The 12,838-nt window shown below is 37.6% G+C and overlaps 1 protein-coding gene across 6 annotated transcripts in view; it reads right to left on the reverse strand.

The window, feature by feature from the left end:
- PAN2 (PAN2-PAN3 deadenylation complex catalytic subunit PAN2) overlaps nt 1–12,838 on the reverse strand; it is a 39,895-nt gene that overhangs the window by 9,836 nt on the left and 17,221 nt on the right. For 3 of the 6 annotated variants that reach the window (XM_070092609.1, XM_070092610.1, XM_070092611.1), the window contains exons 15-19: nt 8,460–8,626; nt 6,807–6,963; nt 6,432–6,572; nt 4,871–4,998; nt 4,405–4,589 (exon numbers count right to left, since the gene is read on the reverse strand). In XM_070092609.1, the coding sequence (XP_069948710.1) occupies nt 4,405–4,589; nt 4,871–4,998; nt 6,432–6,572; nt 6,807–6,963; nt 8,460–8,626 (778 nt within the window). The remainder of the gene's footprint in view (nt 1–4,404; nt 4,590–4,870; nt 4,999–6,431; nt 6,573–6,806; nt 6,964–8,459; nt 8,627–12,838) is intronic. The other 3 variants (XM_070092614.1, XM_070092613.1, XM_070092612.1) reach the window with 3 other exon arrangements.

Consider the following 12,838-nt stretch of genomic DNA (forward strand, 5'->3'; position numbering starts at 1 on the left):
CATTTAAGTCAGAGTCATCCTCATCCAACAGTACTTCTGTCTATTTCATGCAAGTCCTTGCAACTTACAAACTCTACAATTTCCCACCTTGTAGATTATTAATTACAGCACATTATAATTTTCCCATTAAGAATTTATATTAGCCTAGCTCACTTCATCCCACTAAAAGTCCTATGATTCCAATTTCTGGGTGTGTGAGACTTTTTTTTTTTGTTATTGCCTTCTTTGTGAATGGGAGCTATGTTTAAAGCAAGGAGTTCATTACAGTACCCCCCTTTCTTAACACCTTCAGGGTCCAAGGCCAAAATCTGAAGTGGTGCTCCAGTGTCCAAGAAATTTTGAAAATTAGACACATATGCAACTCTTGGGTATCTTTATTGAGGAAACGTTTCGCCACACAGTGGCTTCATCAGTCCATACGTAGGAGAAACTTGAAGAACAGGAGGAGAATGAGGTAATCAGTCCCTCAACCTTGAGTTGATGTGTTCAGTCCATCAATCTTGAATAGATTGATGGACTGAACACATCGACTCAAGGTTTAGGAACTGATTACCTCATTCTCCTCCTGTTCTTCAAGTTTCTCCTATGTATGGACTGATGAAGCCACTGTGTGGCGAAACGTTTCCTCAATAAAGATACCCAAGAGTTGCATATAAGAACATAAGAAAGGAGGAACACTGCAGCAGGCCTGTTGGCCCATACTAGGCAGGTCCTTTACAATTCATCCCACTAACAAACATTTGACCAACCCAATTTACAATGCCACCCAAGAAACAAGCTCCGATGTGCAAGTCCCTCTCAAATCCAACCCCTCCCACTCATGTACTTATCCAACCTAAATTTGAAACTACCCAAAGTCCTAGCCTCAATAACCCAACTAGGTAGACTGTTCCACTCATCAACTACCCTATTTCCAAACCAATACTTTCCTATGTCCTTTCTAAATCTAAACTTATCTAATTTAAATCCATTACTGCGGGTTCTCTCCTGGAGAGATATCCTCAAGACCTTGTTAATATCCCCTTTATTAATACCTATCTTCCACTTATACACTTCGATCAGGTCTCCCCTCATTCTTCGTTGCATATGTGTCTAATTTATCAACATGTCGGTTCTCTGAACCATTCATCTACAAATTTTGAAGAAAAAAAAAAAAAAAAAAAAAAAAAAAAAAAAAAATAAAAAATAAAAAAAAAAAAAAAATCTTACAGAATTAAAGAGTATATTTTTGTGAAGGTAATAAGACAAAAAAAAAAGTTTTTTTTCTGATCAGTATTTACGGAGATACAGCGGTGGGAAGTTGACCCAAAATGACCGGATGGCGGCAACATCAGTGACTTTCGCAAAATCCCATTTTTTTATTTTGTTTTTTATACTTTTTTCTTTTCTTTTCTATTTTTTTTGTTTTTCTAATAACATTTGTGGCCTGTGAGACCAGTATAATGTATATTGTATAAGTGTACACTCATTGTATTCAACACAATAACTGTACAAGTTTATTGTAAACAAAATGATGAAAATATTAGTGCGGTTATTGTGTTGAATACAACGGTACCATATAGTACAATGGTGCCATATGGTACAATATGGTACAATGGCACATGATACAATGGTACCATATGATACACTGGTACCACATAGTAGAATGGCACCATTTGGTACAATGGTACCATATAGTACCATATGGTACAATGGTGCCATAGGGTGCAATGGTACCATAGGGTGCAATGGTACCATATGGTACAATGGCATCATATGATACAATGGTACCATATGGCACAATGGCACATGATACAATGGTACCACATGGTAGAATGGCACCATTTGGTACAATGGTACCATATAGTACCATATGGTACAATGGTGCCATAGGGTGCAATGGTACCATAGGGTGCAATGGTACCATATGGTACAATGACATATAATGGTACCATATGGTACAATATGGCACAATGGCACATGATACAATGGTACCACATGGTAGAATGGCACCATTTGGTACAATGGTACCATATGATACAATGGTACCATATGGTGCAATGGTACCTTATGGTACCATATGGTGTAATGGTACCATATGATGCAACGGTACCATATGGTACATTGTACCATACAGTACAATGATACCATATGATTCATTGTACCATATGGTACTGTTGTATTCAACACACTAATATTTTCATTATTATTTTGTTTACAATAGTTGTTTACAACAAAAATATGCAAAAATGTTGTATATTAGTAATGTTCTATTATATATTTACAAGTGTACAGGAACTTTACGTGTTCCTTGAGGTGGATGACAAAGCACTTTATGTGATGAATGGTTTTGAAAACCGACAAGTTGAAGAATTGAGACACTTATGCAACACATGGGAATCTTTATTGAAGAAATGTTTCGCCACACAGTGGCTTCATCAGTCCAATACAAAGTAGAAATGGGTAAGGAGAGTAGAAGTATGAGGTAATCAGTCCCTCAACCTGGATTCGATGTGTTCAGTCCATCACTACAAGAGTGATGGACTGAACACATCGAATCCAGGTTGAGGGACTGATTACCTCATACTTCTACTCTCCTTACCCATTTCTACTTTGTATTGGACTGATGAAGCCACTGTGTGGCGAAACGTTTCTTCAATAAAGATTCCCATGTGTTGCATAAGTGTCTCAATTCTTCAAAGCACTTTATCTCGCGAACTGCGGAGTCAGTAGCTAGCTTGCGTCGCCACTCAGTCTTGGCTGGTGTCTCTTGCCACCAACACCTATTGACCATATGGTACACTGTATATGTTACAGGGTACCATATGGTACATTGTACTATATGGTAAAGGGTACCATGCAGTACAGGATAACATATGGTGCAGGGTACCATATGGTACAAGGTACCATATGGTACAGGGTACCATATGGTACAGGGTACCATATGGTACAGGGTACCATATGGTGCAGGGTACCATATGATGCAGGGTACCATATGGTACAGGGTACCATATGGTACAGATACAGGGATAACTATAGAAATAAGTCACCCTGACTTTTTTGGGTTATCCTAGGATTTTATACATATGCTGCTATGTATGATAATCTATGTAATTGTATTTCTGTACACCTGAATAAACTTGCTCAAGTGCATGTGGCATCATAAGTAAGTTTATTTTGTTATACACAAATAAAGTTACATAGAATATCATACTTAGCAGCATATGTTTGGAGAACCTAGGATAACCTAAAAAAGTCAGACATTTATTTCCATTAGGGTCCCTGTACCCTGTACCATATGGTACAATGTACTATATGGTACAATGTACTATATGGTACAATGTACTATACATACATTGTACCATATGGTACCATTGTACCATATACCATTGTACCATATACCATTGTACCATGATACCATTGTATGACATGGCACCATTGTACCATATGGCACAATGGTACCATATGGTTCAAAACCATAGAATTCGTCTTCAGCTCCACTTCCATCAGTCTTAGAACTGTAAGTTGTGAAGAGGAGAGTCAGAATTCCCCGGAGAGTGAGTGGGGAGTGAGAGCATCTTGCCGCCAGGCACTATGAACAAAGCTACTTTGCCGGCGTTCCCACAATGCCATGTGGGCGTCCAGATTTTTTCTATGGTGTGCACACCGACCACCCAGACCCATTCTCTTAGATGTAGGCCTACCAGCCTTCTCGTGCTAAATTTGACGGCGCTAGAATTTTGGCGTAGATCTACGGTTTGGACCCTGAACGCAAAGCCGTAGATCTACGGACGGACCCTGAAAGGGTTAATACAGTACAATGAAAAATAAAAACTTTTATATGTAAAAAAAAAGAGAAGTTTTGAGAATGACAAAGAATACTGGAATACACATAGTTTACTGTATTATGAATGAAATATACTAGGAAGAGACAAGGAAGGTTGTAACATCATTAACCCCTGGAACTTCATAAGCTTTAAAACTGATACCTAACAAAAATGTGTAAAGCAAGAGTATGTGAAGGTAAACATTAATGGTATACAATACTGACAACTGATCACTTCAAAATTACCTCTCCCCTTCTACTGTCTAGGGTTATATTCTTCTGTATTTGACTGAAGAAGCCTGTTGTTCAGGGAAAATCTTTCATCAATAAAAATGCACAAGTGATGCACATGTACCTTTTATTTCTCAACATGTGAAGGTGGGATTAATGAGAAATATCCATAGAAATCGCATGTTAGATTAGTGTGGAGGAATCACAGTACAATACATTGATAAGCAAGAGGAGAGAAATTGTGATCAAGCAAATCAGCAAAAATTCTGTGTGGATTGTCTCAAGGAACTATAGATAAAAACAAAATCTAAATTAAAATTTGAAGGCAAGCAAAATAGTAAAATATTTTAATAAAGCATATGAATTACCTTATATCATTAAAAAGATACCAGTGGGAAACAGATGACACTTTGGCACGTACATGATAGCCTGGACCAACCCTGATACAGGCTACCAAATTGTTTTTATCAGGGAAGCGTGGGTCAGCTATGTGGGATACAACACCAACAAGCTCATAGACAACACCACATTCATTGTCTTTGGCATCTTCAAGCTGGACAAGAAAATGTCTTTATATTAACAACTGTAAAAGCTTAGAAGACATGCTTCTCAGCTAACCTTAGATAATGTGAAATATAATACTGTTTAGGGATCAAGGGGGCTAGTAACCCCTTCTCCTGTATAAATTACTAAATGTAAAAAGAAGAAAAACTTTATAGTTTTCTTCTTTTTTGAGTCACCCTGCCTTGGTGGGAGATGGCAGGTTGTTAAAAAAAAAAAAAAAAAAAGTATCACAACATATCACTAACCAAAAACAGCTTAATTTTCTCTCACCTCACTTTTTGTGATATCCGAGAGTGATACAGTGCCATCCTCATTAAGTTTAGCTCTCATACCAGGTGGCACCCATGAATATTCCATTGTTTGGTCCAGGAGACTAAGTACATGTGCTGGTTGCTGACCTGCTCAAAGTAAAAAGTGGATTGTAGAACTTTCTTCCATTTCTGTTTTGCCTGCAGAAGGTATCATTAACAGAATGACTGTAGATCATGTGGGAAAGAGTGACTGGTGATAGCTCAAAGAATCTCTTCATTTTTAAGGCACAATATAAGATAAGATTAAATGAGTAAAGAAAAACTAATTATAAGCGTACACATCATATGCTACCCCTCTGCTCCATCCCCTGTTGAACTTTGATTTACATTTTTTACTGTACCACTGTCACTTCAAATAAATACGAAGGAGTCTCCATTCTGGATATTTAGCCTGTGGACTTATATGTCTTGTGACTGGGTACATTTAGTTTAAATTTGTGCTTAGTCATTGATTTTTGTTTAAAAACAAATGGTAATTTTTTGTCTCACTGGTTTTTGCCTCAAAAGCTCTGTTCCAGTTAAATGTTATTTTAATCTCAGCTGAGTATTATACAACTAATGGCAAACAATGAATGCCATGGTGTCCCCAGAACAAAAAAAAAAAAAATTACATTGGATTTTACATGGGATATTTTACAGGGATGCAAAATATTAGAATTTTTTTTAGGAAATCTTCCAAGCTGTCATAATTTCAAGAGGCTAAAGTGGAAGCTTAAGCAATCAGTGATAGGTAAATCTGCTACAAAATTATTTTGAGGGTGTAGTGAAAAAACTGGAAAATATAGAAACTTTAAGTTCACAGATCAAAAATAATAAATGAAATACACATTTAATTCAGACACAGAAGATACTCACTTTATTGGAATATCTAAAAGAAAAAGACAGCAATCTAAAATCTAACTTGCCTTATAATCGAGGCCCTCCTGCATTAAGAACCTAACAAAATAAAGTGGTGCATAATAAAATGACCAGGAGGGTATATGAATCTTGGGGTGGAGGTAAAAAAGGGTAGGGGTCATCCCAGGAAGGGTTGGAGGGAGGAAGGGAGTAAAGGACAGTTCTGAGTGTTAGGGAGCTTGTACATTCAACAGTCTTGTGAGAGCATGTTTGACTGGAGTGGAGACAAGTGGTTTTTGTAACCTGACATGCTGTTGGAGAGTGAGTAAGGTAACATTTATGAAGGGATTCAAGGAAAGAGGTTTGCCAGGCTCAGTCCTGAAGGTGGGATGTACAGAACCAGTATTTTAAAGGAAGGGTGAGGTTGTTGCATGCTTCTGGGAAGACAACCAATGAAGGAATGAATGAATGGATCACCCTGCATTGGTGAGAGGCAAATTGTGAACTAAAAAAACTAAATTCTTTGCCTAAAGTAAATTGGGAAAAACTACGTTATCTCATGCTCAGCATTTTCAATTCTCATATAAAAAAGGGGTTTTAAATGTTTTTAATGTCAAGTAAACTTTTTTATTATTTCCAATAGTATAATCCCTCATCCAGATCCAAAATAAATCTACACATACCTTCTCCGGCGTCACGACCAGGATGCCAAAATCTGCAGTCATGACGAGTACAACCCTGACCATACCTACAAGGTCGAGCAGGAGAGGGCTGTGAGGAAGAGCTGTCTGGGTACCTCTTTGATGGTGTGGATGGACTACCTGCTATTTAAATTTTTAAATACAAACTTACAAAAATTAATAATAATGTTGAGATACAGTATATAAAAAATTCTACGTTATTGTTTATTAGCTTCACAGGGTAATATAATATTCTATGACAAGCTTGAAATATTTAAACATAATTTGAAAGATGTTTTAGTATGCTACACCATGCAAATATTTCACCTGCAATTTTGTGCATAAAGTTTTATGTTTGTTATAGTACATGTCTCTCACCTGTAGTAAGGGAAGGAGTATTTCTTTCATTTGCCTTACTCAATTCTTTATCATTGTTTCCATATTTAGCTTCAGATTTTTTCTTTTCTTCTTCTCTTTTTTTATCCCGGACATCTGTCAACAAAAGTTCAAACTGGTGCTTCCAGAACCTGAAATCCTGTCAAGTGAGGAAGAGTAAGTCAAATCCATTTTCATGCAGGCTGTGGCATGTAACTGGCCACAATGAAGAATCATGAATAAGTAAAACAATAAAGCATTATACAGGAGATCCTGCTTATACAGCAGGTTAGGTTCGGGCTACCGCTGTAAAGCAAAAATTGCTGTGAAGTTAAACATAGCCTTTTTTTGCTGTTAAATGCATAAAAAAGATGTTTACACTAATGTATATTAAGTGATACTGTGCTTTTGGGAGATTCTAAAAAAAAGTTGCAAAGGTTAGTGGACGAGTTTGGGAGGGTGTGTAAAGGCAGAAAGTTGAAAGTGAACACAGATAAGAGTAAGATGATGAGGGTATCAAATGATTTAGATAAAGAAAAATTGGATATCACATTGGAGGGAGGGAGTATGGAAGAAGTGAATGTGTTCAAGTATTTTGGAGTAGACTTGTCAGCAGATGGGTTTATGAAGGATGAGATAAGCCACTTAACTGATGGAGGAAAAAGGGTGGGTGGTGCACTGAGGTATCTGTGGAAACAAAGTTATCCATGGAGGCAAAGAAGAATGTATGAAAGAACAGAGGTACCAACACTCTTATACAGGCATGAAGCATGGGTTGTAAATGCTGCAGCAAGGAGGAGACTGGAGGCAGTGGATATGTTGTGTCTAAGGGCAATGTGTGGTGTAGATACTATTGCAGAGAATTCGTAGTGTGGAAATTAGGTGGTGTCGAGTTACTACAAGTATTATTTGGAGGGCTGATGAAGGGTTTGTTGAGGTGGTTTGGTCATTTAGAGATGAAGCAAAATAGGATGACTTCGAAGGTGTACAAATCTGTAGTGGAGGGGAGGAGGGGTAGGGGTCATCCTAGAAAAAGATAGAGGAAGGGGGTGAAAGAGGTTTTGTGTGCAAGGGGCTTGGACATTCAGCAGGCATGTGTGAGCACATTAGATAGGAGTGAATGGAGACAAATAGTTTTTGGGACTTGACAGAGCTGTTCGAGTGTGAGCAGGGTAATATTTTGTGAATGTAAAGGGATTCAGGGAAACTGGTTAACCAAACATGAGTCCTGGAGGTGGGAAGTACAATGCCTGCACTTTCCAAGGAGTTTGAGATATTGACTGTTTGGAGTCACATCTGAGCTGTTGTATCTGGGAACCTCTGCAAAGACAGTGATTATGTATGAATGATGGTAAAAGTGTTGAATGATGGTGAAAGTGTTGAGTGATGGTGAAAGTGCTGAATGATGGTGAAAGTGTTTCTTTCTTATTTGGGTCATCCTGCCTCAGTGAGAGACAGCTGATGTGTTGAAAAAAAATGATAGTGTACATGAATAAACAAACAGTAGTATGGTTAATAGGTAAACAGAGGGGTTTCATAATAGAAACTAAGACATTCTATTCTCAGTAAAAAATAAGTATATTACATAAAAAAATGCACAATGCACAAAAAATTAGTTCTTAATTAAAATGTACAAGAATTAAGGACAACACCTACTTGAGCACTGTCAAGGCCACAGTTCATAGCCAAAATATCTGGTAGTGTCTTATAGCGCCGCCACTGCTCAATTGGTTGATACCTAGTACAAGAATCACACCAGGCTTGTCTTGTCTGCTCGAGACTCATACTGCGTTCAACCACTGATGAAAATGAACAGCGGCCTGCTTGATAGAGAAAATAATTATTGGGGAGGTATGGAAAGGAGAGTTAGGGAAGGGGACTAACAATACAATACAGCAGGGTCCCACTTATACAGCAGGTTAGGTTCCAGGCTACCACCACAAAGCAGACATTGCCAGAATGCAGAACGCCATTTTTCCACTTATAAATGCACATAAATGCCAGATAACAAGTTTACACTAACATTAAGTTAGCAATAGAACTAGGCATTAAAAAATAATAAAAAGTAAAATACACATACAGTACACTCATGATTTACCTCAAAATATTTGTAGTTTTAATGTAGGGCAAAAGGTGAGTAGTATTTATTGTAAGAAGTCAGGTGTGGCCACCCCACCCACACATAATATACTATGATGCTCAAAGCACCCTAGAGTGATAAAATGCATATATAGTACACTCATTACTTACCTTAAAATATTTGTAGTCTTAATGGTCTTAATGTAGGGTGAGAGGTGAAAAGTATTTATTTGTAGAAAGTCAGGTGTGGGAGGTAGGGTAGACCAGCTGGCCACCCCACCCACGCAGAGTACTATGTAAACAGACGAACGAAACGTCTGGTTATGGTTCATACATGTTCATACAAACACTTTACATTGTGTACAAGTTGTCTCCACAGTGGTACAGTAGAATAAATAAAAACCAACACTTCCATTCTCATGTAACATTTTTAGAAGGAATGATGCTCCGACAAGCTAGTACAGAATAAATAAACAGCAACACTCCCATTCTCATGCAATACACCATTTTTAGTGAATGATGATATATTATTATTTTTTTTTTTTTTTTATTATCACACTGGCCGATTCCCACCAAGGCAGGGTGGCCCGAAAGAGAAAAACTTTCACTTTATAAAGTTTTTCTTCTTCTCTTTTTTAGTAAATGTCTACAGGAGAAGGGGTTACTAGCCCATTGCTCCCGGCATTTTAGTCGCCTCATACGACATGCATGGCTTACGGAGGAAAGATTCTTTTCCACTTCCCCATGGTCAATAGAAGAAATAAAGAAGAACAAGAGCTATTTAGAAAAAGGAGAAAAACCTAGAAGTATGTATATATATATGCATGTGCGTGTCTGTGAAGTGTGACCAAAGTGTAAGTAGGAGTAGCAAGATATCCCTGTTATCTAGCGTGTTTATGAGACAGAAAAAGAAAACCAGCAATCCTACCATCATGCAAAACAGTTACAGGTTTCTGTTTCACAATCATCTGGCAGGACGGTAGTACTTCCCTGGGTGGTTGCTGTCTACCAACCTACTACCTATATATTACCTATTATTATTATAATCATAATAAAAAAGAAGCTCTAAACCCACAAGGGTCATGAATAGCTATAGATAGAGTGAAGGCATACGAAAGGAATATTTTTCTACAGTTAAGTAACTGGTGTTTGACTACAGAAATGTAATTCTTCCGACACTCCTACAAACCGCTTGGTAAACAAATCTCATATTCATGTCAATTTTTATACTGTGGGTGCATGTATCATGTTTATATGTTACGTAGCATGTTTATTACATAATTATGAAAAAAATACCATAGATGGATTGAAGGAAATGTCTATATTAACGTAATATACGACATTTAACCCTTTCATGGTCCCCAGGCCCTCTCCAAGACTTGTTCTCAGGGTCCCAAAATTTAAAAAAAAAAAAAAAAATTTCTTATGAAATGATAGAGAATCTTTTCCCAGTCATAATGACACCAAAAGCATAAAATTTGATGGAAAACTTACAGAATTATGCTCTCGTGAAGTTAGCGGTCTCGACGATGTTTACTCATTGGCGATTTTGCCCACTTTGAGCCCTATTTTTGGCCAATTCCAGTGTACTAATCGACAAAAATCGTAACTATTTCACTAGAACTCCATTTTTTCTATCGGATGGGTACAAGAAACCACCCATTTACCGATTTCAACTATCCAATAAAGTGGGCAGAATTTAGCAATTTTGCCAATTTCACACAAATTTCAAAAGATGCTAATTTCCGAATAGGGTCCAGAATAAACAAGAAAGACATTCCTGGCACTAAAATAACAAGTTCTCTGTTCGTTAGTCACATCCCCAGGCCCCTCTTACATATCTTTGGCTTTCCACTTTGAATTTTTATTCTTACAAAAAATAGAAGATTTACTGTTATGCAGACTACTGCATTAGTGTAGAAATGGTATAAATAATATCAGCGCACTTGTGAAAGAATATTAGACTCACCAGTTGATGTGTATTGGACGCTTGGCATGATTTGTTTACTTTTGAACTTTGGTAAAAATTGAACATTTCTGCTACTTTGAGCTCAATTTCAAGGTACTTTTCATTGTAAAACCAGTCAAAATCATCTCAATTTCTGTAATATGTTTTTCATTCTATAAAATGAGACCAGGGAAATGAATACAGCAATAAATACCATACGAAAATACAGTGCAAAGTCGCTGTTTTAATCCAAAAACATGGTCAAAGTTTTTTTTTCTCTCATTATGCACGGTGTGTTGTAGGATTTATTTTATACTGCACACACTGACCACAAAGACCCATTCTTTCATATGTAGGCCTACCAGCTTTCTCTCACTAGATTTGAGGGCGCTAGAATTTAGGGGTACTAGTACGTCAAAAACCCTGGGGCGTAAGCCGTACTAGTACAGCCGAAACCCCTGAAAGGGTTAATGAGCCCCAAGAGATTATTATAGGGCATCAAGTAGAGAAACTCTTAGTGATTTTAATGTGTACCTGCATGCCAGCACAGTGTGTAAGTATATTTAGGTACAGGTACACATAAGTATAATTATCAGAGTACATATAAAATATGCAATAACTTTAAAACACTTTGAGATTTTGGAAAATTTCCAGGCATAACAGAGAGATGTGCTCACAAAAAAATGTAAACAAACTGGGTGGGGTGCTCTGTATTAGAAAGACCACTCACCATATAGCAAGTTTTGATCATAATTTAATACATCTTTTGTTAGTAGACTACAAATACTGTACTTTAAGATCAACATCTATAATGGTGAGTGCAATCAACAATATAACAATTTTTTTACACAGCACAAAAGAAGAGAGAGAAAAGACAACAGGCATATTTTAAAACCAGTAAAATCTGAGATGAAATATGTTTTCTGCAATGTAAAATAAAAAATCTCTAGTAATGGGCCCCTGCTAAATGATTCAGTTAAAAGTATAGTGGAACCTTGGTTTTCGTATGCCCTAGTTTTCGTACAATTTGGTTTTCAACAATTTTTTTCGTCAAAATTTTGTCCCAGTTTTTGTACGTCTGCTCGGTTTTCATACAGTTGAAAATGGTTCATACTAAACTCATCCGCCTGCCCGTGTGACTCAGTCACTCATTTCCCAGAATCAAGCGCCCACACAAAGCATCTCATGCGTTCGTGACTCAGTCTGCCTTTGTTTCTCGTTGAGTGAGCATCACCCCACACATTCATCAGAAACATTTAGTAATAATCCATTTTTTTTGTACTTGTTTATTGAGTGCAACTGTTAAATAAGCCACTATGAGGCCAAAGAAAGTTCCGAGTGCCAGCCCTTTGATAAAGAAGGCAAAAAACATGATAGAATTCAAGAAAGAACTTATACCAAAGTATGAAAATGGCGTACGCATGGCCGAGCTTGCCAGGATGTATGGGAAGTCCGCATCAACGATCACTTCCATGCTGGCGGAGAAAAAAGAAATCAAGGAAGCTGATGTTGCGAAAGAGGTAAATGTGTTCGGCCTGAGTGTGAAGAAATACCTCCTGGAAAATCAATTGCCACTCAAGTGCCTCCTGGTAATGGACAATGCTCCTACTCATCTTCCTGGCTTGGAAGACCAATTGTTGGAAGAGTTTAGTTTCATCACAGTGAAGTTCTTGCCCCATAATACCACTCCTCTCATCCAGCCTATGGACCAGCAGGTCATTTCAAATTTCAAAAAACTCTACACCAAAGCACTGTTTCAAAGGTGCTTTGAAGTGACTTTGGACACTGAACTGACCCTAAGAGAGTTCTGGAGAAATCACTTCAATATCCTCAATTGCATAAGCCTTATTGATAAGGCTTGGCAGGGAGTGACTTCCAGGACAATGAACTCTGCTTGGAGAAAATTGTGGTCAGAATGTGTCCTCGAGAAGGATTTTGAAGGGTTTGAGGCTGACACTGATGACTCTACGCCTGTTGTTTTCTGTATGTAAGGGTTTGAGGCTGACCC

The sequence above is a fragment of the Cherax quadricarinatus genome, chromosome 40 (assembly GCF_038502225.1).
Source record: "Cherax quadricarinatus isolate ZL_2023a chromosome 40, ASM3850222v1, whole genome shotgun sequence".
Classification (NCBI taxonomy): domain Eukaryota; kingdom Metazoa; phylum Arthropoda; class Malacostraca; order Decapoda; family Parastacidae; genus Cherax; species Cherax quadricarinatus.